The following is a 27,248-nucleotide window of genomic DNA, read 5'->3' as shown; positions in this document are numbered from 1 at the left end:
GTGAAATCACAGTACATGTCTGTCAAAATATCCAAACAGCATGGTATAGTGTTTATGAAGGCTCTATTTAGGCTGTGTGTTGCCTTACTGAGGGCAAGTAGTACTGGGCCTAATAAAAACCTCTGTTGGGCTAAGAGATTTTTAAACAAAATGTGAACTACCATAGGGAGTTTGTCTAGGTGCATGGCTGTAGTGCTTTTGCAATATGCTCTTAAGGTCAGGTTTGCCATTTTGTAGAGACACAGCTTAAGGCACAGCCACAGTCACAGCTGTTATGGATATACTTGCTTATTCAAAATGGACCCCAAAATTGAAGATGCCAACTTTCAAAGATGTTTTTAAGGAGATAGATCTAGGTACTTGACTAGAAACATGGGAAAAGGGGCATGCGATAGGAAGAGCCTATGATTATTCCATGCTAACAATTTCCTGTTTGTCTGATCTAAGATGGAACATTCTCTTTTATTTAATTTATTTGGACCATTAACTGCTTTTAATTAAGTAATTTATAGAGCATTTAGTTGGGCATTATTTTGAGGTTTGAAATGTGAAGAATTATTAAGGTGAGAATAGTGATGAAATAAGCAACTTGGGCCTACTTCTCTTCAATTTTTATAACCATTTGTACTGGTGCAAAATAAACAAGATTTTTTTTTTTTTTTTTTTGCTAAATTGAATAGATTAGGCTTGAATAGATGTCAATAAAACACAAATCCCAAAGTGATTTGAAATTCTACCATTATTTGGTAGTGTTCTATAAATAATTTATTGTGCTATAAATGGTTAAACAAAGTAGCATAGAAAGTCTGCTAGAAGCTGGAAGTAGATGCCAGTGTGATGGAAGACAGGATTAGAATTGTATCAACAATAGAAATAATTAAAAACATAGGATACAGTTCAGTAGAGAGAAGTGAAGGGTAAGATAATCAAGAATAACCAGTTAAACAAAAAGAGGATGAGAAACCAGTTGGTTTCTTAAATCTGAAGGAGCAAATCTGGGTAATGGATCAGAGCTGAATGAACTTTAACAAAATCATTTGTTGAAAAAATGAGGAAACCTGCACTGATACTCCTGAACAGGTCTGGAGCCTACAGTGCATACTACACCAGGTCTGTATTTCCTACAGCATTGCAGCTGAATGCCTCATTTTGTAAATAGCCATTTGAGAAAGAGTTGACTCGATCAGATGAGACTGCAGGAGGGAAAGAGATCAGAATTCTCTGTCCACAAAACAGTAGAGTGACAAGAAATACAGCAGCAGTCTTCCCAGACAGCATAGACTGTTGGAGAAGAGAAACAAATTCTGAATGCTCGTGGTGAGCAGTATGAAGTATATTTCTCTTGTAGTCTGTATAAAAAGTAGCAGTTATAAATTCCAGCAACAAATATTCAGACTGCAGACTAGGCAAAAAAAAATCTAACTGTAAGTACCATGAAGTCTGGCATGGATTGCCCAGGTATGTTGATGCATCTCTAGCACTGCATGTTTGTAGGTTTGACACAATGTTAGGGATGGCATCAGGATGAGGATAAGTTAGACAATTTGATTAGTTCTTTTTGATGATTCCATGGTAAGGTTCAAGGCCATAGAAAATCATGATGTAGTGAAAAAACACCAGTATCAGTAATCAAGCTCATACCTGTAGATTGGAGTATGGCATGGTATATGCATGTGTGTAGCTCTTCTTCACTTCAGATGAGCAAAATTTGGCCTGATCATTATTTTAAAAGGAAAAAAAAAAAAAAGAAAAAAAAGAAAAAAAGACCACAGATTGCAGACTAAGCTCAGAGGCCCAAAAGTGTGGTGTGCACAGAAAATAAAGGCAAGGAACATCCTGCAAAAATACAGGCTTTTAATTTGGAAGCAGTGTATGTATACAGCACAACATTTTCTATAGCCATTAGTATTTGTAAAGATTAGCTTGCCTTAGCAACCAGTTCTAAAAATGGAATGCAAGCTCACACTACCTTCATCATATCACATCCAGGAGGAAGTGATTTTGTTACTGTGCAGGCACTTCCACTGTATTCATTACAGCCAACTGTATCAAATAAGCGTGCAATAGTATGGGATGGCATTTCCTTTTCCATAACATTTCCATAGATAGGAGAGTGTAGCTAGTAACATATTCTCTAAGGAGATAATAAATCACCTCTTAGGATTTTTTTAACAGTTAAAATCTCCATCATTTTCCTATGATACACAATCACTGGGAAACGTGGATGTTGGAAGTGTTGCTTCTGCATTAGTCTGCAGTGTTCTAATTTCCTCTTCCTCATGTATCTTTCTCTGTTTCACGTGCGATCTGCATAATGTCATTGGTGTGGATACTATCCAGGAAGGAGAGTGACTGGCTTGTATCGTGGAACTGGGATGGCTCCTGGCACCAAGGTACCTGGAGAGGAACACCACGCGCTGTGTAACAGAGAGCTGAAGGTCACTGTGCAGCCACGGTGCCCACATCTTTTGGTCCAACAATTCCAGGTAAAAATGGTCCATATCATCGAGGCCCTGGGGCGGGTCCAGAGCAGGGCTACGAAGCTGGTGAGGGGCCTGGAGCACAAGGCCTGTGAGGAGCAGCTGAGGGAGCTGGGGGTGTTCGGGCTGGAGGAGAGGAGGCTCAGGGGAGACCTCATACTCTGCAACTGCCTGAAAGGAAGGGGTGGGGAGCTGGGGTCCGCCTCTGCTCACAGGTAGCTGTGATAGGACCAGAGGGAACGGCCTCGAGTTGTGCCAGGGGAGGGTCTGGCTGGCAACGAGGAGCCACTTCTGCTCAGAAGGAGCAGCCAGGCCTTGGGGCAGATTGCCCAGGGAGGTGGTGGAGTCACCGCCCCTGGGGGTGTTCAAGGAGAGGCTGGACGTGGTGCTTGGGGACAGGGCTCAGCGGGTGGCGCTGGTGGCAGGAGGCGGCTTCTCCAGCCCGCCTTACTCTGACTCTCTGCTTCCAGGCCCCGCTGCCCTCAACCAAGATGGCCGCGGCCGCTCCTCCGCCACGGCGCTCCGCCATTGGCAGAGGGGGCGGAAGTGACGCGCGGTCGGGATCCCGGCGGCACGGCGCGGCACGGCGCGGCGCGGCGCGGCCCGGCGGGGATGAACAGCCGCCTGCAGGAGATCCGCGAGCGGCAGAAGCTGCGCCGGCAGCTCCTGGCCCAGCAGGTACCGACGGGCACTGCCCGCCCCGCCCCGCCCCTCCCCTGCCGCGCCACGCGCGAGGGCCCCGCACCCTCCCCACGCGCAGCGGGCGCGCGCAGCGCCAGGTGCGGCCCTGCCGTAAACGGTCGGCGGCGGCCGTTGGGAGCCGTGTCCGGGGCGGCGGTGTCCGGCAGGGACTCGGGGCGGTGACCCGGGCGTCAGCTTGTGCCACCTCTCCTCCAGCTGGGAGCCGAAAGCGCGGACAGCATCGGCGCCGTGCTGAACAGTAAGGATGACCAGCGGGAGATCGCCGAGACCAGAGAGACGTGCCGGTCAGTATCGGCCTGCCCCCGCCGGCAGCAGGCAGCCCGCTGTGCTTTGTAATGCTGGCAAACGGGTAGGGGGGATCGCTCTGCAGGCAGCAAAGTGAGGGCATGCCACTTACGGATAAACATGGAAGTCGGGGTGAAAGGCAGTGCGTTAGTCACTCGCATCCGAACTCTTAATGAGATGTGTACAGTTTGGTCAAAACCTCTAACATCAGTTCACAAATCAAGACTCTTCTTGTGTTAGAAAGTTACTGTGAAGCTGAACTGAGGTGTTATTTTAGGCTATGCTGCCTGTGCTGTCCCACAGCTCTCACTAAGAGCAGTTACAGTGCAGTTTAGTTTAAAAGTTCTTACAGTTTGAGAGACGGGTTCAGTTAAAAACCAGGATGGAGTAGCTGGTGCTTATTGATTCTCACATGTAAGTAATGCAGACTTTGGGTGTGAGCAGGCCCAATTTGCGATAGGTACTGCCTCAGCATAAGCTGTACCTGTTAGAACAGGAGAACAAGGAGACAAGGTAGCTGTTGTCAGGAGTCCTATCATTAGGAAGTTGTACTCGTGTCAAGTATTCTGAGAGGGGAACAACTTCCCCTATGTGAAGTTTCAGAAGCACTTCAAACTAATGGAAGCAGGCAGCTAAGACAGATCTTCAGCGATATCAGAAATGTTCTCTCTGTAGTGTCAGAAGCTGTTTTATGTGAGGATTTTTATGCATGTTTTTAGGGCTTCTTATGATACCTCTGCTCCAAACGCAAAACGCAAATATCCAGATGAGGGAGAAGCTGATGAAGAAGAGATAGAAGAGTATAAGGTAAGACAAAAAGGAAAAAGTGACTTTTTTTTCTCTGGTGCTCGTGCTTCCCTGAGAGGTGCAAGAAAGTGTGTGTATGTGTACACGTATAAATACAAATAAATGGGATGTGTATAGGTTCTTTAAATACTCATGAGGGCTGAAGTAGTTGCTAAGCCATTCTCCATCATATTAGAAAAGTCGTGGTGGTAGGGTGAAGACCCCAGCAACTGGAGAAAAGGGAATATTACACCAATTTTTAAGAAGGGTTATAAGGAGAACTTGGGAACTACTGAGCAGTCAGCATCACCTCCGTGCCTGGTGAGATCATGGAACAGATCCTCCTGGATGTTACAACAAAACATGTGGAAGACAGGGAGGTGACCAATCTAGCAGCCTTTTGCAGTGGAGTGACTGCATCAATGGACAAGGGAAGAGGTACTGATGTCATCTACCTGCATTTCTGTAAAGCTTTTGATACAGTTTTCCACAGTATTGTTGCAACTAAATTGGGGTGATGTGGGTTTGATAGATGGGCTGCTAAAGAGTATATGATGGTCTGCATGGCCGTGTCTGGAGAATTATAGTCAGCAGCTCAATGTCCAACGGGAAGCCACTAATTAGAGTGGTGCCCCCCAAGGGTCTGTGCTGGGGCCAGCGCTACTGAATACTTTTATCAGTGATGTAGATGGTAGGATTGAGTGTGCCTTCAGCAGGTTTGTGGGTCACAGCAAGCTGAGTGGCGCAGTTGATACGTGAGAGGGAAGGGATGCCATCCAGAGGGACCTCGTGGACTTCCCGAAGTTCACCGTGGCCAAGTGTAAGGTCCTGCACCCGGGCTAGGGCAATTCCCGATGTCAGTGTAGAGGTTGAGAGCAGCCCTGCAGAGAAGGACTTGGGTTACTGGTGGATGAAAAGTTAGATATGAGCCAGCACTGTGCACTTGCAGCCCCAAAAACCAACCATACCAGGGGCTACACAAAAAGCAGCATGGCCAGCAGGGTGAGGGAGACAATTCCTATCCTCTGCGCTGTTCTTGTAAAACCCTACCTGGAACAATGCATCCGGTTCAAGATGCATCCACAGTACAAGAAGAACATGGATGTGCTAAAGTGGGACCAGATGAATGCCACAAAAGTGATCAGAGGGTTGGAGCACCTCTCTTAAGAAGGGTTGAGAGAATGGGAGTCGTTCAGCATGGACAAGGCCTCTGGGGAGACCTTATAGCAGCCTTTCAATATATAAAAGTGGCTTTTAAGAAGGTGGGAGAAAAACTTTCTAGCAGAGTATGTGGTGATGGGACAAGGGGCAGCAGTTCTAAACTGAAAGAGGGTAGACGTAGGTTAGTTGTGAGGAAGAATTTTTTTCGTGATGAAGATAGTGAGGCACTGGAACAGGTTCCACAGAGAAGCTGGCAATGCCCTATCCTTGGAAGTGTTCAAAGTCAGGTTGGGTGAGGCTGTGAGCAACCTGGTCTAGCAGGTGTCCCTGTCCATGGCATAGCATTAGACTAGATGATCTTCAAGGTCCCTTCCAACCGAATCCATTGTATGACTTCTGTAATACGTCCTTCAGTAACATCTTCCTTGGTATTTTCCACTGCAAAGACCTTAGCCAGCATGGTTCTCTCCAGATGTACTTTAGGTACGTTGCATTGGATGCTCACCAGAACCTGGTGTTTGGAAGTTCATTTAGCACTGCTCCTTGGAGAAGGTGGGTTCAGGTGGTAGTGCCCACAGGGAATGACAGAGTGCCGCTGCTGGTTGGCTTGTGTGGGAAGGAGTGGTAAAATGTGCATGGCTACACAAAAAAATCTTGAGCAAAATTTGTGTCAGAAGAAAAGCCTGCACGGGTCATTAGATGAGGTATGGGGAAGCTGAGGGTGTCTTCCAGCCTCCCTGCCAAGTGCAAAATAATGCTGTGTTGTATGAAAGGACGAATGAAGGGATCTTAAGGGAGGGCTAGTATGAGGCTTGGTTCAGGGTATACTTTAAGTGTCAAAAATAACCAGGAAAAGTTCAGTTGGGGTGGAAAAAAAAGCCTCCATGGTCACTGAAAAATGAGTGGTTGTCAAACTCTCATGCCCTTCATTTTTCAAATAATCTTCCAAGTGCTGTTTGATAGCTGTCTTGTTTCATATCTAATGTAGTACTTTGGCTAACATAGTAGAGGAAAGAGGTTAAACAAAAGAACAATTATGATACAGCTGTCTTTCTAATTTGCTTTGTATCTTATTGCAGCAAGTGTCTTCCCTCTCCTTTTTTTTTTTCTTGTCCTCATAATCTTGCTTCTGTGATTACGTAGAATCAAGCTCAGTTTATTTACGAGATATATAATGTCTGCTGTTCCCCTGGACACCTAAAAATAGATACATTTATTTTTTTAAAGTGAGGTTACATTTGTCTTCAGTTTTATTAAGCTTTCAATAGTACTGTCTTATTAAAACCAGAAGTAGATATATGACAGGACATTTTTGATGGCTAAGTGTTGAGGTCTATCTGTAAGTAGAAAGACATTTCTTTTTTAATGTGCTAAGTGGTAGTCTGTAGATCTTGTTTAGCAAACCAATTAAATCACTGTCTCGAAAGGATTTTCAGAGTGCATGCAATATTTGTGAAGTGCTCATGAGCACATGGTCACGTGTGATCAGTTCATATTTCTTTATACCTTATCCATTTTTCACCAAGTATGTGGTTAAACAATTTTTTGCGTGTAGGTGTGATATATGTGGCTAAGTCACTTCAGTTGTGTTTAGCATATGAATCTTATCATTAACATGGAGAAACTTGCCCTGAGGTGGGCTGTAACCACTTACGGAGGGGTCAAGCTCTTGCTATGTTGTTGGAATTGGAAAAATAGTAATGCTATCTCAGATCAACTTCAATCTGGCCGATGAATAGATTTATGGAACATGAAATGCACAAGTTGAAAATCTATAATGGAGCCATCAACTGCTTTTTGCAGACACTGTTAATTCCATTTTGGCAAGGAGATAAGAACATGGTAAAATCCTGTGTGTTTATATAACCTTTTTGTTAGTACTTTGAGCAAGTTTAAATCTAGTCTTGTAATATGAACTGGTCTAAAAATCTAAATACTTAGGTTATCAAGCCTGATTGGATTGAACTTAATGCATGTTAGAAGAAGCAATAGTAGCCTTAGCTACCAGCATTCCAGACAAATTTTACAAATGTGTCCATTTTGTTAGTAAAATTAGAGGTAAATATTTTTGACGGAAAGTGACTGGTACATCTGTACAACCCTGACTTGCTGAATTGTTGGGTTCTGTATGAAGCAGTCAGTCAGTCCTTTGTAGGCTTTTTCATTATTGGGAGGAAGTCTAAGAGCAGGATTTGTTGTGAAATTTGTTTGTTGAAGAAAATTTGTTTGTTGAAGTGTGTTAATCTCAGCCAGTTAGGAACTTCTGATGCAAAGAAATGGGTTTTTGTTTGTAGAATAAATGTTAAGTTATAGTGGTGGTTTTTAATAAGCTTTTGTCTCATATGAAAATAAACGGCTATATAGTGAAAAAGAAGATGGGATGTTTTTCTTGGTAAAATGCCAGGATTTCTTTTTATGGTTGAAAGAGTCAAAAACTTGGCTCCTACAAGTAGAGGGGAAAAAAAGAAAAAGAAAAAGACCACGGACCCAGAGACAAGGCTGTGTTGAGTCCTGTCCATAGGTCTGAGACATTTCCATTCTTGATTCTTTTGATTATTTGGAAAAAACAAAACTCAAATGTAAGGAGTTTTTGCTCTTATATCAGTATTTTGTAAATCGTTGCATCTGAAGTGTTACGTTTGTTTAATTTAATGTCTCCCGATTAAATGTTAGTCTGCATGAAAAGTTCTTTTTGAAATCTGTTAAAATCCCAAATTTATAATCAACTTTTTATGTCACAAGAATGTTGTGAACTGGAAGGAGATGGAGCAGTTAAATGAGGCGGGATCTTCATTGATTGGTAGTCTGTGGTGTTAGACAAGTCCTTTGCATCTCAGTTTTATCGTGTCCTCAATTTGACACTCGTATATTTTTAGCAGTGCTAGCTGTCTGACAGTGTAAAATACAGTATTCTTTTCATAAAGAAGAAAGGGAAGGCAGAAGGGGGTATTCTTCACGAAACTAGAAGAAATCTATTGTAGAGCCTAAAAGAAAACAGATCCTTCTGTCTGATCCACAAGGCTGTCTTTACAAGTACCAGAAGCAAAGTAGGATAGAGAAATAAAGAGTATGCAAAAAGAATAAAAGTTTAGTGGAGACGAAATCAAAGTAAAAGACTATTTTCTATTAAACCTTTGTAGGTCTTTCAGGCTGCCACAGTAGCATCCAGCTGCATGTGAAGCTCCTCACTGTCTTAGTTGCATGTCATGGAGCAGTCTGCTTGTCCAGCTGCCTGCTGGCAGATTGACTTCTGCCTGGAAGCTGGGCTCTGCACTGCACACCACAGACACGGGGGATGTGGGACAAATGCTTCGCTATCAAAAATGAATAGTGGAGATTTTAAGGTCAGAGGGTTCAGCTGTGGTTCTGAAGAACTTGTACAGTACTTGTGTTTTTGTCAAACCGTAACAGTTGTGCCAGGATTAGTTTGAGCTCCCTAGCCTGTAACTGAAAGTGGTGGGTACTAAGACTAGGCTATCTGCTGCCCCTCCCAGCGTGGCTGCAGGCTTCTGGGAGCTGTGATGCTCCATCTCTCCCCTTCCCCAGATGTAAACTTCATCAGTTTTGCTTGTACCTGTATAAATGTCTGCTGTCAACAGTGTCCTGTGGCAAAGAGGCCCAGAGTTTTACCTTTTTGCTAAGTACAATATTACACATCCTTCGAATTTGCTGTCTGCAAGCCTGATTTGATACTTTTTTTCACTTGGTTTCTGCAAGCAGTGGTCTGTGAGCTTGGAATGCCTCCTTGTCATTGTTCGGGATGCCGAAATAATCTTACTCTGTTGAATCTTCCTAATTGCATAATGTATCTTTAGTCATCTGAAAACACTGTGCATTTAAAAATTGTGGTTAGCTTTTGTTTCCCCAACTTAGCAACAATAAAACAAATTTGTAAATCCAGTACAAGAATGTCCTATCTTGGACTGTTGTTAATTTCATTCTGTATCTGTTTATATTGTGCTTTGCCATTGGAAAGTTCATGCCTTTTTCTTTGCAGCTGCAAGATTATGTTTTTATTTATTATAAAGGCATAAAGAGGACTGGCATGACTCAGAAGTAGGTATCTAACAAGTGCTTACCACCAGAAGGCTAAAATTTAGAGGAAAATGGGAGAGGGAAAACAGGTGTTATCTTACGATCACACAAGCAGAATTTAGTAAAACTTGAGCTTTCTGCTTTTTTTGTTTTTCCCCTGAATAGCACTTGCTGGTGTTTGTCTGCTGTTCCTTCATTTTACTTGTACATACTACTGCTATTTCTGATAATAATATTTTTTGGGGGAAGGGGTCTGGTTAAGGAAGACAAAAAAAAAAGTCTGTTGCCCTAAGTTACTCTTTTTATCTAACAAAGTAACTGGGGAGATGGAGAAGAGAGGGAAGTCTCTGACCTGTTAATTTTGTGAGGCGTTTCAGAAGTTGGTTCTAAGCTCCAGGTTGGAAAGAACACAGAGCTTACATGTGTTTCACAATTTTAACAGCTGGAGGGATCAAAACAGGGAGAACAACTTGTTCTGTTTTTTTGACAAACAGCTTATTTACTGTAGGGTAAATGCAAAGACAGTAAGAGCCTCTTCTATGCATCTTTTGAATTAACGTGTGGTGGTGGGGGGGAGTTGTTTTCTAAGAGAAATCCATCTTTCTTAAGAAATTAAATGTCTATCTTAAAATGTCTTTTCTTTGTATTTCAGCCTTGACACAGCTTTTCTCATACAAAGCAGTATATTAACTGATTAAGTTTTCTGTTGTAATCAGCAGTGTATGAAAGAATATGTGAATCCTACTCAAATATGATAGATGATGTTATTCACTGGTTCTCCAATTTTATTTACATATAATGGACTCTTTCAGAATGAACAGAAAAAACAAAGTGACATGAAGAGTCTCTTTTGTTTCTGTTCTCCCTGAATACTGCATTGGAAGTTCAGAGTGTGTCAGTATGACAGATCTCCGAACTCAAGAAATCTGTTGAATGGACAATTGGTGACATTAACTAGGGAAGAAATTGTGATAAAATTCCTCCTTCCTGCTCATTGTGAGACTGACAAGTAGGAAGTTGAAAGTTACTTTTCAAAAAAGTCCAAATGAAACGTGATTTTGTACCATGTAGTGTTTCTTCATGGTGTGGACTATAACAGATCTATACACGTATGGGGAGATGGTTTCAGCTGCTAAGGTGAAAAAGATTGTACTAATGAAGAACTTCAAAAAAATCTATACCTCACTTTAGTTCAATGAGTGAAAAAATGTTGGGACAAAAATTGAAGTTCTACACCTTGTAAAGCACAATCTACACTATTGGTGTCTAGAAATGAATGGTTTCTTATTTTAGTCACCTGACCCCTTTTCAGTAACCCTGTCATCAGTGGTGAGAGGCAGAGCTTTTTGGCTACAGGTTATTTCCTCCTTCACCCCCGATACAAAACTGTTCTTGAACCATTCATGATGCACTGTTACAAGAGACTTATGTTTGTAAACAGCTCGCTCAATTCATTAAGAAGCAGAATCATAACAAGGAGAGATACAGCATGATCTTATGCACCTCTAAAATCTGCTTTGTTTCCCAGGATGAAGTAGAGCTGCAGCAAGATGAAGAGAACCTGCCCTACGAAGAAGAGATTTACAAAGATTCCAGTACCTTTCTGAAGGTGAGCAGTTTGCGCAGTTAGAACTCTAGTCAGAAACGGTGTAGCTGTGTTAAACTGTTTCAGCAATTTATTACATTTGAAACACAGCCTTAAAGGTTGAAGTAATAAACTGAAATTCACAGGTTCTCCTGAAAGATGTAAGAGTGACAGTGAGCAGTAGTAATGGGGAGTCTGATTTGGGAGGAAGAATGCAACAGTCTCTAATAGTTTGGCTTACAAAGGCATGTTGAAAAAAAAAACAGTTACTTTCTCTTTTATCAGACTAATGCATGCAGTGTGTGTGTTTAGTTATATCACTGTAGTTCTCACTGAAATCCTTTTGTTCTCTAGGGTACTCAGAGCTTAAATCCCCACAATGATTACTGCCAGCATTTTGTGGATACAGGACACAGACCCCAGAACTTCATCAGAGATGTTGGTATGTCATACTAACTGATTGATATTACCTCATTTTCTTCACTAGCACTTTGTTTTTTTTCCTTTCTTGATTTCTCACAGTTACTGGAAAATGTAGATATGCATGTATGTACTTCATTGTTTTGTCCCTCTGTGCATACATATCAATGTATAAATTCATGTGAATGATTTTTTTTAATCGTTTAGGAGAATATTAACCAGTCTATCTTGGGATTTTATTTGAAAGTGTTTAACCAAGAAAATATTTTTAAAACTAAGCTTGATGAGGTAGATGAGTTTAATGAGCAGATTTTGAAGTCTTTGGAAGTGTAACTGACTGACTTGTAGTTCAGCTGTTCCTGGGATGTATTGTCTCCAAGAATGCATGTAGAGTACAGATAATACTGAAGTATTCAACGTAGTAAGCAATATGGATAATATTTACCAGCTAAGGTTTGTAACTTCTGACAACTCATTAGAAGTCCCAATACATTACTGCATTTAGAGGATGTAATTTTTTAAGTTCATGTTTATCGGATCATTTAAGGGCTTGTTCTTGAATTCTTAATTTATTAAGCCCAAATTTAATAGTTCCAAAATCAAGGGTCCTGTTTGGTCCTGTTTCCCAGAATGGGTGCGTAGTGGTTACGTGCTTTAAAACAAGGCAGGACACTTCCCTGTTTACAGCTGTCTGCAACATTTTATTCAGCCCATATTTTATCGTGATTACAATTGTCAGGGAAAGAATGTTGTGTATAGGTGCCAGCCTAAAAAAGGGTTGTTTGCCTATCGACGCAGTTGGTATTAATTTTTCTTCTCTCTATTTTGTGAATGCTTCTGTAAAGCACATCAGGTTGTTTATTATTAAAACTGTTTTGACTCAGTTATTTAAAAAATATCTTAATTTAAAAAATACCTGGGCCTCACAGTTACACACTTGAGGTAGTTGTACATTATTATTGGAACTGAGTATGTAAAGAGTGGATACCAGCCCATGTTATTTACTCTAATTTCTCTGCTGCATAAAGAATGGCATATTGGTTAGCGTAAGTCTTCTGCGTGAATGCTGAGACTGCTTGGGTGCTAGTTCAAAATCGGATGCTATGCCGTAAAAAACTCTAGGGGAGGTAGTGGTCCCATAATACCAGGGAGAGACACTTAGCATCCTAGAGAATGCTTTTGTTTTGTGTTGTTTTGTTTTAAACAATTAAAGTTATCTTGATTGAAAATTCTTTTTTATCTGTTGCCTAGCTGCTGGTAACCAGCTTCCATTTCCACTGGTCAGGAGTATTTGACTTCCACTGGAAGGAACACAGTAGTGGATATCAGAACAACATGGTGGTGTTCTTAAGATGTTAGGGATTTGAGGGAAGAGATGAAAATAATTTGTGATTTCTTATACATAAGTAACTGTGGAGACAGCAGGGATGCATACTAACAAATTCTTTTATCACTGTAATGCCTAGAGTTTGGAGTTCAGAAGTTTGAATTAAAGGAGAGGAGTCTGTTTTTGTTTTTCTCACTCCACTGAAGTAGTAAATGTGAATGATCATGAGACTTTGTAAATAACTCTAAAGCTGCTTGGGGACTGGGATGGTTACCTTTTCAGCTTCTGCTGATACTATTGTTAAAAATAACAGAAATATACTCTTTCTGGCCACTTTTTTTGGAGGGGAGCTGTAGTATACTGATTTATTTTTATTTTTTTTAGAAACGTTTACTGCAGAAAACCTAATTAGGCTTCTCCCTTGTGAGTTCAATACATGTAAAAAGTTTGAAAATTAGCAATCATAAAGCTAAGTCTTGAAATCCAATAAATAAATATACCCATGTTCAAGTCTCCACAACTTAGCTAAGTACTAGATCTCTGTATAAGGGGCTGAAGGGAATCAGCTACAACCCAATTGTTTCTGTAGAGATAGTCCTCAAAGATCAACTAAAACAATGGTGGAAATTAGTGTTAATTATATCTTAATATGAATTTATGGATGGGGGAACAACAAAATAACTTTCTTTCATCATTCTTCCACTATTCGTTTAAATGAAAGATATTCCTTCTTATAAAAGGAGTTGTGAACTCTTGATCAGTGTGGTGCTTTAGAGAAGATTAGAACATGGACACTGAATTCATTAATATCCAGCTGCATTAACCATAACTAACTGGGTAAAGGCAGAAAGCTTTTAAGTACTGAACAAAAATCTTCTTTGAATGGTGTGGTTTGTTTTAACAAAAAATAAAATAAGGCTAAGTATTAACATGTTGACTTCATGTTTTCTTCTTCTTAGGCTTAGCAGATAGGTTTGAAGAATATCCAAAACTTAGAGAGCTCATCAGATTGAAGGACGAGCTGATATCTAAATCTAACACTCCTCCCATGTAAGTGTTCTTGTGGAAAATATCTTTCTTCTCCAGACTGGTTTGAAGTTAGCTGTCTGCTTTGTAAATTTCTATCTTTAGCACCTGCTCAGAATTTACATTTTCTATTTCTGTTTGTGCATACAGATTAATTGAAACTTCAGAAGAATAAAATCAGTTTGTTTTCATTAATCTATGTGTTTAATGCAGTATATAAATTTCCTTCCAACGTGTGATTATTTACAGCATGTGAAGCTTTATTTTTTTAAGACTGAGCTGCCAAGTGATTGAGCTGCAGGTTTTAATTTGGGAACTGAAAGGAATGTACCGTATGATCATTAATCTCTTTGTATTGTGTAGCTTATGCTAACAAGAAAACCTAAAAATTGGCCTCAGTGTAACCTTAGTTGTTCTTTTAAAAGTGTTTTTATATAATATTCAGCTTAGTGTCTATTCATTCTTAGTGTCTATTAATCAGATGTTACTCTGCAGTTTAAGACCAAAAAAGTTTAGGTTGGCTGGAAATAATTTGTCCTATTAACTTCAAATTACCTCTCAGTTTTTTGCTGAGAGCTAGATGCAGTATAAGCATGCAGCATGTTACTCCCAGGAGTTTGAACCTATCTGAATGTGAACCTTATGCTTTTAAAATGCAATCCTAATCTGTACTCAGAAAAACAGCATTATTTCATAAATTATATGAAAAAACTTGAAGGGGTTGTCTAAACAATTGAGACACAAACTGTGTAACCCAACTTGGTATTTTGAAATTAGATGCATTTTTGCATGCTTAGCCTGAAAACAAAAAAAGGGAAAACTTGTAATCAAATGCTACATTCTGATAGCAGTGAATACATTCACAGAATAATCATCTCTTCCAGATTTATTTTTGGGAGGAAGGGTGGTGGTAGTCTGCTAATCAGGCGTTTTGAAACTAAAGGTATTGGGGGAACAGGGTATCATTGTTTTGGATAGTGATACAACAGTACCTAGTGGGCCAGTGTAGATGCCAGGCATAAGGGTGAGTTTGAGCTTATTTAAGTAAACGAACTTGTTAGGGAATTATGCTTTTACTACATGGATAGAGAAATAAATTTATATTATGTGAAAAGTAACCACATTTCCAGTATTCAGAATCTTTTCAACATAATATAAAACAAATGCCAATCCTAAAAATATGCCACTTTTCTGAAGTGAAGCAAACCAGAAGTCTGTTAGCCTGTTAGTGAGTTGATGTTTAACTCAAATGTTGATGTTTTCTCCTATATCGTCCATGGAACAGCATCCAGTCTAGGTTAAGCAAGAATGCTTTATGCATCTTCCTTGTGTTTAGTGTGTTTAAGCTTTCGTGAACTAAATGGGAGTCTCTGCTCTTAACTTGCTATGCAGAAGTGCTGTGTGGAGTCTGAGTTTCAAAGCACTGTTGTAACTTCTCCAAGCAATTGATCATCTTTTGTTTAAATAGGTACTTACAAGCAGACTTGGAAGCTTTTGATATTAGGGAACTGAAGTCCAAATTTGATGTGATTCTCTTGGAACCACCACTGGAAGAATACTACAGAGAGACTGGCATTACTGCCAATGAAAAGTGCTGGACCTGGGATGATGTAAGTGTTTTTCTTGCTATGGAAAGGATTTCATACATGTACTTAAGGATTAGTTTGAGGACTTAAGTTGGTAGCAGAATGTTTTAGAGATGTGTTTAAAGAAAAATGGGATGTGTTTCGAAACCAAAAGTCTAGATTCTTATAAAAAATAATTTTTATATCATACGTATGCCTACAGTGTTTGTGTTAAAAGACATTTCTTTCCCCGAGGAGTTTAAGGAATTAGAAATACCATTTTATTTTCCCTGAGCCTGACGGAAAACTTAAATGTACTAAGTGGATTTTCTGTCTACTCCCAAATTCAGAGTTTCCTTTTCTCTTTGATTTTTGCTGTTGAAATTCACAATATCTCCACTGTAAATAATCCCTTGTTTCTTTAAATTCTTGAAGAGGTTTCTAAAGTATGCTTTTTAACACATTAATCTTTCATCAAAAGAGTAGATGAGTATATGTCACTGACATACCTTCTTTCTCTGAAGTGTTGGTTAGGTATGAAATTTTAACAATCCAATTGTAATCTTGAGAAGCCTGACAAAATAGATCAATCGATTATGATTTTTGTCTTGTATTTACATATTCCTTTACTACTTAGTCACCTCAAAGGCTTTTTGAATAAGGAGAAATCTCAGCGTGTAAGATGTGATCTTTCTCAAGATCAGCGTAGGTATTTTTGTTTTATTGAACTTCAGAGAACTGAGTTGCAGAAAAGATTTAAAAATTGTTCCAGTAGTAACGCATGTGGATGTAAAGAAGAAAACAGTCAAGACTTAGTGATACATAACTGTTTTATATCTGTACCTTTTCTATAAAGTCAGCTCTAGAAATGTAGGGTGAGGCCTAGAGGCCTTGAGGTACTGAATCTCATTAAGCACAGCAATTTGATGACACAAAGCATGCTGACAAGCTTAAGTATTCCTTCGCTTGGGCATAGAACAAAAAATCTTGTAATGCTAATGTTGAATACCAGTAAAGTGGTCCTAGTCTATATACATGTATATACATTTTACCCATTTATAAACAAAGAAACCACAAGAAAACAGAGCATTTCTAGTAGTAGAGCAAAATAGCTGATTAAAAACTGTTCGAGTAACCATGTCAGGAATCCTTAGATTCAGGCATGTTGGTTGGAATATACAGTTAATAAATACATATCATTCAGAGACCCTGTTTGAGACGTACGCAGACTGTGTCTGTGTTAGCAGCTGATTTGTCACAATACAAGTGAATCATTGGAGTGAAGCAGCTGTAGTGGAGATTTTTCTCATCTGTCTTCTATGTAGTTTGGAGGGAGGGTTATGTGGGGGACAGCTTCCTTGTAGATTAGATTGAGTTTGTCTCCTAAAGCCAAAACCTGTGAGTATGTAACTTCACAAGTGAATCAGTCAAACTAATCAATCAAGTGAACAAAATAAAACACAGTCCACCTTAAAGGAATGAAGTTGAAAACAAAGGTATTCATATCTGTAATAATAGGTTAGGTGTTAAGGAATGTTAAGGACATATTAAGGAACAGGTAGCTTCTGTGTTAGCCATCCCGTTATGTCAGGAAAAAAATGATGCCTGGCAGTGTTGTCTGACGGAAAAAATATTTTGTCCTTACAGAAAATCTAGAAGTTTTTCTTTTTTTTTTTTTTTGAGTAAGGAGTCATCCTCTTAGTCATGAATTGTATCATCGTAAACTGCCTTCTACTGCATTATTTTTCTTAACAGTGATGCTTAATGAAGCTATGAAGCTTGATTTGATGTGTTGGCAAGTTACAGATGAATCTCTTCAATTTGTACTGAGAAACAGCTGTTTTGCATCTGAAGTTATTTCATCCTACATGTTTCTCATTTGTTATTGGTGAACCACTGTCCTGATAAATTCTTACTTTTTCTTTTTCTGAAAGTGAAAATGGAGAGAATGTCTTTTCTATATGATAATAGGAATAAGGCTGTGTGTATTTTTTTTACTATTTTTTATTTTAAACATGTTTTCATAAGCTTCATACAAGTGACTTCAGGGCTCAAAAGAATCAGAGTACCCCTGTTCTGTTACTAAATCTTTTTACTACCAAAGAATGATGCAATTAAGCAGTGGTTTAGGAGGAAAGTCACATGGATTGTACTAGTCTTTTAAGAATGGAATTTTATGTGCAGATAAAATTTATGCTAAAAATAACGATCAAGCTGATCATCAACTACACTGAAAATATACACGTACTGATAAGTTAACTTGCACACCATGCTTTCTGGAAAACTATTTTAAGAAGATGGCCATAAAGATAATGCTATCTGAACTAACATCTTTAATTAAAAGTGCTTTCTGATGGTTTCTGTGATAATGCTTCAACACTTGTTAGCTATTTATCCTGATATAATTAGGGATTATATAAAATAAAAAAAAGTAAATATTTAATTCAAAAACATTTTATTATTAGATCATGAAATTGGAAATTGAAGAAATTGCTGCCCCAAGGTCATTTGTGTTTCTATGGTGTGGATCAGGAGAGGGTCTGGATCTTGGCCGAGTGGTAAGACAATGTTTTAATTCAATTTATCAGGGACATGCTTAAAAGTTTATTTTTATCTTTGACTTTCTCTGTATAGAATTCTCAGCTGCAAAGGCTCAGAGATATTTTCTTACTCTGGTAGAGGATATGTAATTTTAAGTGGATTAAATACATTTAAGTGGATCTGGCATTAACTGTTTTGATACTAAAATTTTCCAGATGAGTTGCTGTGACTGTGCAGAAGCACAATTCTTTCATGACTAGAAAGCTGTACTGCTGTCTTGTTTTTTGGTGCATGCATGTTGCCACAGGAACAGGTTGCCATGTTTAATGCATTTAAATCAATGGTTTTTAACAAGTCTTAAATTTTCTTATAGAAATGTTCTTTCTAGTAGAAATGTGCTGCTGTTTCATCAAGTGGGACAGAATTGTGTGTGTGGCACTGTTAAGCAGATCTTCTCTTCTGTAGTAAGCTGTGAGGTTTTATTACCCTGGAAGATCTTGGATTACTCTAAAGAGTAATCTTTGTGTATGCCAGGGTAGCACTGCTTCTTGTTGGGGCTGGTGGACTAAGAATTTCCAGTATGCTCTTATGTTGAAACATTCTTTTCTTAGTTTGAGCAGTGTTTTATTAAAAAACAATACAATGTTTGTTAAAAGACAGTGTGTGGTTAGTAATCTGTTGGCTTTATCACCTATTTTTCATTCTGAGGTTGGTTAAAGTAGCTTTTACACATATGTATGATTTTGGTCATGGACTTGCTTATAGTAGCTGGGCAGTTCTTGACCACAGCCATATCTGAAGGAGCTTAGGTCTCTAATGCTGGTTATAAATAGGTATAAGATAGTAATGATTTATAATTATATTTATAATTTATAATTATAAATTATTATAATGCTAATTATAAATAGGCTTATGATTTCTTTGTTTGTTTTTAAATATAGAAAAAAAGGACACACAGCGATAGTAAAGAATCTTTATAGAATTTTATTTGGATGTAAAACACTACCTGATTGCAGGTATTAGTGGAGACAGGGCCAAGGCAGCTGTTGTTTTGACTAGTTCTGATTAAATTTTTAAGCGTCACGAGGTTAACAAAAAAATTAAATATGTGTGCCCAGTTCAGTAGGGAGTCTGTGCTGTGCTGTCAATATCTATGGTTAGATATTAAAAAAAAAAAAAAAAAAAAAAAAAGGTGGTATGTAGACAAATCTGTGTGTGTATAAATTTTTTGTTTTGTTTTGACAGCTTGACAAAGCATAGTACAGTCATGCCAGTGAAGTGGTTCATTCATCTGTGACATATTTCTCTTCCAGATAACTTTTAAGAAAAGTCAAGTATCCGTATTAGTTTTCAGTTTAGGTTACTTTAGTTTTTGGTGTACTATGAACTGTTTTGTGTCCGTAACATGTAGTGTCTACGCAAATGGGGTTACAGAAGATGTGAGGACATCTGTTGGATTAAAACAAATAAGAACAATCCTGGAAAGACGAAGACACTAGACCCTAAGGCTGTTTTCCAAAGAACCAAGGTAAAGGTTTGGCTACATTCCTCTGTTCCCATTCTGTCCCTTCATGCTCATCGAACACCTGGTGCTCCACAGCAGTTGGTGACCTGTTTTCAGGGAAGTGGATACCAAGGCTTCTTGGCAAGAGTTCTTTTCCACAAAGTGCATTATGTGAAAATATTCACATACAACATATTCACAGAATGCGTGATGAACTTCTGTCCCCTTCTTGACTTCACTCAGCATGAAGTATAGAAGTTTCAACTACGTTTAATAATGCATTGTAGATTTCTGTTAGAATATTCTAAATGTGATAATTTTGATCCTCATTGAAATGCAGATGGCTGAAGACAGTTTGTAGATTGAGGGAACAGGAACGAAATCCTGAGAGTGAGAATGGAAAAATGTATAGAAAATTCTACTGTACATTGTAGTGTTTTTGTCTTCTGGGTCGTTTCAGTCATGGGTGAATAGTAAATGAGCACTATTAGTAAAACCTTGTATAACACACAAGCTTCTTTCCATACAAGAGGGGAGAAGAACATCTTTTGGCTGGAATTAAAGCTGGCAGAAGATCTTGGCTGAATTTGATGTCTGAATCTTTAAAACTGTAGATTATAAATTGATGTAGTCAATTTATAATGATGAAAAATCACTCTGGAAGATTGGCTAATGGTTCTAAACACATATATTCAGGTATGTGCCCTGAACTTGAACCAGATGGAAGACTGTCAGGGACCATAGTTTAGTCAGCATCTTCCTGAAGATGACTGTCATGCACAAGTGACAGAATCAGTCAGCTTGGTTTAAATTAAGGAGTTTCATAGGCATGTGTTGTAGATGATGTGTATTGCAAGAGATGCAGAGGACAAAAAAAAAAATATTCTGATTTAAGAGACTCAAATGTATATTATTCAAGACCTTAGAAAAAAGTTAATAGGATTAATGAATTATTTTGTGTATGCTGTAATATAACTGTGGCAGTTTTACTGAATGCAGAAAGTTGGCTGATAGTTTAAAGTGTCTTTAACCTCTGGACTCATTCTACATTCATTAATCATTCATTAGTGTCAAGCATCCTCTGCCCTGTCTCAGATTTGCAAGCTTTAAGAAGTATAAACTTCTCTTTAAAATCTTTCTTTGACTTGCATTTACATTAATCTGAAATTTGTTTGAAAGTGTGTTGTATTAGCTATAAATATTTGTAAGTATAAATACTGTATGTTTATTGTATACAATATTGCAAATATGTTCAGCTTGCTCATGAGGGAGAGGCGGATTTGGGGGGCACTTCCATGTCTTAGTGGAGGAGAATAATTTCTTGTATTAGGGAATTTCTCTGTTTATTGAACAACGGTTGGGCTGAGGTCACTACTTATGTACTAAACATGGAAAATTCAGCTAGATTATTTTGACTAAATAGCTCTGTTGTGCAAAATGTATTTACCAGTGATTACAGTAGCAAATACTGTCCATCTGTGTTTAGTTCAGGCATCTCTCCAGATGTAGGCTTTGTGCTGTGCTACCTGTTGTAGAATCTGCAGTGCTAATGAGTGATGTTCCATTTATTATGAAAATAAGGTGTTTTGGATAGTTCTTCTAAAGACTAGAATCATGAAGTTTTGCTTGATGGGTAATTTATTTAGCAGTGTTCTAGCTTTTTATTTAGATAAATATAATGTCCAAAAACCATATAGCTTCCATGCAGTTGATCAACTGCATACATTTGATAGGTCACCTATTCTGCCTTTCGTATTTATTCACTAACTCTTAAAACCCTTGCCAAAAGTCTGTAAATGATTACATACTTTTGTCTACATCTTCTTTAGAGCTATCTGGTGACGGTTAGTAAATCAGGGTTTTATGGTATCAGGGAAAATAGCTCATTTGAGGTTTAGTATTCCCAGAAACAGAACTCTGATATTAATATGTAGAGCCTGCATTTCATCCTGTTAGGGTGATTTCCTATTCATAGGAATAGTACTAGTACTACGTACTAGTGAGTTCCAGAGATCTATAATGTTCTAGAGGAAAGGAAAGCAATGCTTGTTACACTTAAAGTACATTTTTAATGCTCACAGAATTGACTGAGATTGTACTGATAGCTTCATAGTGGTTTTACTTTTTGATGCAGCGATATCTTTTGGAAAGGAATCTAAGGATAAAAGCTATTTTCATAACAGATATGATATTAAAAAAAATAGATCTGGCTTTCACAGTTTTGTGACTGAGAACTTTGGGAATTGTATGTATGAAAAAAAGGTAGGATCAGAATGCTGATACAATAAACTGTTCTCTTGCTCTTACCTTTACCTTGCGCTTTCTTTTCTTATGGTGATTTCTCAGCTTTTCCAGCTTAAAGCGGTTCTAACTTTGCTGTAATTGAAGAAGTTCAAATATCTTACCTCATCCTCTGAGTTCTAGCACTTCATAGCATGTATTTCACCAAGCCAGGTAACTGGTGCTCTCTCCGCTTTGTTTTCAAACAGCCTTTTTAGTAGCTTCTGCTCATTCTGTTTTTCTAGTTCATGCTTCGGACTCTTTCTGTATGGCAGTGAGATGTACTCTGCCTAGAATTTAATTCCCTTAACCCATGGGTGCCTGTGCTGTGGCAGCATGTGACGGGTGCTCTTCTGTGTTGTCTGTGTGTAGGAGCACTGCCTCATGGGCATTAAAGGAACCGTGCGTCGCAGCACAGATGGTGACTTCATCCATGCTAATGTAGACATTGACCTGATCATCACAGAAGAGCCTGAAATTGGCAACATAGAAAAGCCTGTAGAGATTTTCCACATTATTGAGCATTTCTGCCTCGGACGACGACGTCTTCATCTTTTTGGAAGGGACAGTACAATTCGACCAGGTACCTGTGATGTTTATTTTGTCAACTAGTTAAATTTTAGTTTACTTCAGTAGCCCTCTTCTGTTATCTAAGACCACTTGACAGGTTCTGGTGGAAGCTGAGACAGTAATATTTAGTCCTTCTGCACTAGCTGCAACTTCAGACAGTGCAGTGTAGATTTCAGTAAACCTTTTGAACAAGTTGTGGCATGAGCTAAAGTGTTTGTCCATCCTGGTGACTTTTCTGTAGGTACAATCATTAGGAAGTGAGAAGCCTGCTAGATGGAGAAATTCCCAGGTTTCCTTACCCTTCTGTTCCCAGACAACTAACCAGCCTGATGTTCTTCAACAGAGAAGGACTGAGGTGTCACTGTGACAGTATCAAAGGGACTTTTCCATTAGTGGCAGTAGCATTGTATGGAATTGTACCAAGTGATACTACGGTTATAATTTCTGCTCTTACTATTATGTTTAGGAACAAGTCCAAGTCACAGATTCGGGTACCACTATTTTCTGTTTTGTTTTATAAATACTCGTTTTTAGAACTAAATACTTACTCAAACAATAAAAACGATCTTCAGGCTTTTGTGCTCTCCATATCCTAATTGAAGGTAAATGCTGAAATTGTGCAGTATTCTACTGGAATACTGAAATGTGGGTTTTTTGTCTTTCAAAGTCAGATTCTGTATATGTCGTTCCTACTAAACTTCAATTTTTTGGACTTAATAGTGAAGTAAATATCACAGCAGCTGTAAAAATTGAGATGTCTTTATCATGTGCAAGACACAGCAACAGAACTCTCTGCTTGTAAAAATCATACCAGTGTCCTACAGAGGTTTCCAGAGGTATGTCATAGGTCAGAGAATAGATTTCAAGGAGGTCTGTGTTTAATTTATGTGAAGATCTGTCAGTCATGAATCTGTGTTGTTTGGAAACTGTGACAACTATAATTTTTTCAGAAATAGCTTATTTTTTAACCAATGTTTTTTCACCTGTTCATGTGTTTAATTCATCAGTGAGTATAACAAAATTCATCTGAGATTTCTTTTTCCCCACATGGCATGTATTTACACCTCAGGAGTGTGATTTCTTTTTCTAAACTGATTTTTAAATCCCTCTGAGCTTGGTGCTAGACCTGTTGTCGGTATCTCAAGAGCTAGTGTCTTACACTGGGTCCTTCATTTAGTATGACAGATAACGTGGAAATACATGGATTGGATTGAATTGTACTGCATTTTATTTGTTTAGATGGTCAGGCTTTCCAATTTGTCATGTATGATGAAGTAATTTTGCTGCAGGAGAGTACAGGCTACAATAATAAGATATATCTGGACACAGTTTTTGGCTTTTATATCAGTTGTCAGTGCCACTAGTCCAACGTGAAGTACAACACAATGGACCCGGTTCTTTCAGTTATCAGTGGTACTGGAATAGGGTCCCCGGGACAGTGCACACGGCACCAAGGCTGCTGGAATTCAGACACAGGGATTGATTTTTGGGTGGTACTGTGTGAAGCCAGGAGTTGGACTTGATGATCCCTGAGGGTCCCTTCCAGCTCTGGATATTCTGTGATTCTGTGGGTGCTTGAGGTGACTTTGTACCTGATGTCATGGTAGTGTAGTTGTGCTTTACACGCTGACAGGTGCTGTGAGCGTTGGTCTCTGAACAATGAATAGTAACAGCATGCCCATTTCAAAAATAAAGGAGATTGGAGGATGGAGAGGTAAAAATGCTGTGGTTTCACTTGATTGAGATTCTTCTAGCAGTTCTGTATAACACTGTTTTCTACCAAGTAGAGATGAATGGTTTGGATAGCAGAAGGGAAATGGATACGAGTCCAGCCATGGTCTGTTTTACAAAACGTGAATGTTAATACCTATGATAGAAAAAATACTGCTTTTTCTTTTACTGTGATTGGAAAAAGTGTTATATCAGTAGAGGAACTGTAGGCAATATTGCTTAAGTACATATCACAGTACTGTTTTGGTTTTGCTCACACGACTGTAGATCAGTGAGAGTAGTGGTTATTGGCCTTTCCTATTCTTTGGCTTGCCTTTGCTTTGAATTTTCATGGTGATGTCTCAATGTGGTTTGTGCGTTTTTTTGTTTTGTTTTTGTTTGGTAGAAATACATTGTTTAGACATTACTTCAATGCTGTTGTAGGTGAATTCTCATAAGTTAGTGTCACAATGTCCTGTCTGTCTGGTTCAACATTTGTATTTTTAAATTTAGTGGTTATCCTGCTATTAGGTTGTGTACTTTAAATCCCTTTATTCTTTGGGAAGTTGGCAGAGCATGGTGTTTTTTTATTGATTAACGCTTTGAGTATAGGACTACTCAATTTTGAATTTGTGAATCTCCATAGTGATCTGTGAAGTATGAAAACCTAAGCAAATAGACCTTTTTTCTTTTATTCTTGTTTTCCATATTAGCATGTTGTGAGACTGCTGAGCCACATTCTTCTTCATTAAAATGATGCAAATGAAACTTAAATTTCCGGTGACATTTTCAAGTGGTCAAGCCTTATTTTAGGTCCAAACCCAATTTTAGTTTATATTCTGAGGAGATAGGCATTTAAATCAAGTATGTTCCTTCCTCCTTGATTCACTTGGTGAAGCTGAAGTGCTCACTGAACGTTATGTTTGTACATAAACAGGTTGGCTTAACTCTTTATACTCTGTTTTCATCTCATGGGATTCAGCAGCATTGATATTTTGCTGTGTTTTCAAATGTGTGCTTACTGAATGCTGTGCTCCTGGCTGCAATGTCACAGTTGGTTCTTGGAGACAAAGTTAAGCACCTTTTACAAAGGGGGGAAAGAAGAAGAAGAGATTATCTAAACTAGACGAATTTACTGGTCTGGTTTACAGTGCAGTCCCAGAGGGGCTGGAAAATGTAATGTAAGAACAAGTGAAAAGAACCGGGAAAGTGGTATTGTAAAACCACAGCCTGAATGTTACATATTGATATGGGAACCAGAGGGGGAAAAAAAAAAAAAGCAACAAACCCAATCCAAAAAGCCTGTACAAATGTCAAAGTAAAATCTTAACTTTTCAACAACTGTGGTTTTTCAAGAGGTGACCTCTTCATCCTGTCCGGTACAGATGACATGTAGATAACAGTCTGTCCCCATCACTTGTGGTGGCCTTGAAGCACGAAGTTAGTGCTTTGGTTGACTCTGCTTCTATTCCTTAGGCTGGCTGACTGTCGGACCCACCCTCACAAACAGCAATTTCAACGCAGAAACATATTCTTCATACTTCACTACTCCAAATTCCCACCTGACCGGCTGCACTGAAGAGATCGAGAGACTTCGGCCCAAGTCACCACCACCCAAGTCCAAGTCCGACCGGGGTGGTGGCGCTCCAAGGGGAGGAGGGAGAGGCGGCACCTCAGCAGGCCGAGGAGAGAGGGGCAGAGAGAGGAACAGAACTAACTTCCGGGGTGAGAGGGGAGGCTTCAGAGGGGGTCGTGGAGGTACCCACAGGGGAGGCTTCCCCACACGCTGACGCCTGCTAGGAAATCACTTCTTCCCGCAGTCCCTTGCCTCATCTCCAAACCTTTTTCTTAGTCTTGTTTTTGCTAAAGTGAATTATTTTGAGGACTCAAGCTAGATGACTTTTTAAATTGTTTTTGGTGCAAGCAGTTCCGAATACTCTGCCTTTTAGTGACTGGCCTGGCACATCACCTCACTTTGCAGGCAGGATCCTGCACCTGATGGCACTAAGCTCAGCCTCCCAATGGCTTCTGTTGTCAAAGCAGGGAGCACCATCTCTTCAAGCCATGCACAGCACTGAAGTGAAGATACTTGCTGTTCCCTTATGAAACTTGCAAGCTGTGTTGTTTGTTTTTTTTAACTGTCACTTTCTCCAAAACATGGATTCCTTTTCCTTCCTTGTAGGTCCAGGTTGGGGCTGATGTGCATTAATAGGATGGAATGGGCATAAAATGCAGTTCTGAATTGCATGGCAATAGCAGACTTATTCTCTTATTCATGGAAGAAAAAGTACTGTGTCTATACTGTTTTAACTTCTTTTAAACCAAGGAGCAAACTGAATAAATAGAATTCTATTTTTTCTTATTTGGTCTAATTTTCCCAAATTATTCCTGGGAATAGGGAACAAGTTTTAATTTTTCCTTTGTGAAGTACATGCACTTGCTTTTGATGTCAGTTGTGGGGAGAGTGGTGATTCTGTGCAGTCACATGTACTTTGTGAAAGCAAGAAGTTGTGCGTTTATATCCAGTCCAGAACTTGTACAGGTCTGGATCGTTTCTTGAGTAGGGATTTTCACTCAGCCTCTGGCAGTAATAGCCTTGTTCTTTGGTAGGGAAAACCAGTCCCACTGCAGACCAATTGCAATGTTTGTAGTAGAAAGACCTTGTTAGAGGCCATACTGGAAATTGAGGTGATGTGAGGTGAGTGAGTGCTTCCTGAGCATAAGCAGCTGAACAAAGAAGGTGCAGTCATCAGACTGAGCACTTTGCTTTGCTTGTGGACCCCACCTGCATTGGGAATGGACTGTTGGTGATTAGCACTGGAGAGCAGCATGACAAGAAAGTGCTTCACTGCGGTATGTACACTACTTGTTTTCAGCAGAGCTGCAACTCTGAGCTTCCTGGACAGTACTTGGTAGAGTGAATGAACCTGACTGTTGGCATCTCAAATTCTTAGGTATGGATTTTGGAAAATTGGCTCTTAAGTTCCAGTGTTTATCTGTTGAAGCCAAGCTTTTAAGTAACTGTCCTGTAAAGCAGCAAATTATTAAACTTGTTTATCAAAGCCAGTGTTGAAATAATTTTGTAAATACTTTGTGGATTTACTTTCTTCTTAAGGTTTTGGAATAAGTAAGTTTTATTGTGGTTTCCTACCATTGTGGTTTCCTACCATTGTGGTTGTCTGCTGTTCAAAAAAGAAAAGGGGGGGGGGGGGGGGCAGTTACTGAAGTGTTCTTTCAGGGCATGAAATCTTAGCAGGGAGGATCTGGTCAG

The 27,248-nt window shown here is 39.1% G+C and overlaps 1 protein-coding gene across 3 annotated transcripts in view; it reads left to right on the top strand.

The window, feature by feature from the left end:
• The window catches only part of METTL14 (methyltransferase 14, N6-adenosine-methyltransferase non-catalytic subunit), an 89,527-nt gene extending 62,484 nt beyond the window's left edge, over positions 1–27,043 (top strand). For all 3 annotated transcript variants that reach the window (XM_082759768.1, XM_082759769.1, XM_082759770.1), the window contains 12 exons: positions 2,341–2,486; positions 2,951–3,158; positions 3,378–3,466; positions 4,187–4,274; positions 10,978–11,058; positions 11,389–11,476; positions 13,741–13,831; positions 15,276–15,417; positions 17,838–17,930; positions 19,325–19,441; positions 22,070–22,280; positions 25,454–27,043. In XM_082759768.1, coding sequence (XP_082615894.1) covers positions 3,093–3,158; positions 3,378–3,466; positions 4,187–4,274; positions 10,978–11,058; positions 11,389–11,476; positions 13,741–13,831; positions 15,276–15,417; positions 17,838–17,930; positions 19,325–19,441; positions 22,070–22,280; positions 25,454–25,767 — 1,380 coding nt within the window. In that variant the 5' untranslated portion in view covers positions 2,341–2,486; positions 2,951–3,092 and the 3' untranslated portion in view covers positions 25,768–27,043. The remainder of the gene's footprint in view (positions 1–2,340; positions 2,487–2,950; positions 3,159–3,377; positions 3,467–4,186; positions 4,275–10,977; positions 11,059–11,388; positions 11,477–13,740; positions 13,832–15,275; positions 15,418–17,837; positions 17,931–19,324; positions 19,442–22,069; positions 22,281–25,453) is intronic.
• Positions 27,044–27,248: the final 205 nt, after the last annotated feature.

This window comes from Aythya marila, assembly GCF_965140915.1.
Source record: "Aythya marila genome assembly, chromosome: 4".
Lineage (NCBI taxonomy): Eukaryota > Metazoa > Chordata > Aves > Anseriformes > Anatidae > Aythya > Aythya marila.
Note: the sequence above shows the minus strand (reverse complement) of the source record. Positions and strands in the feature narration are given on the sequence as shown.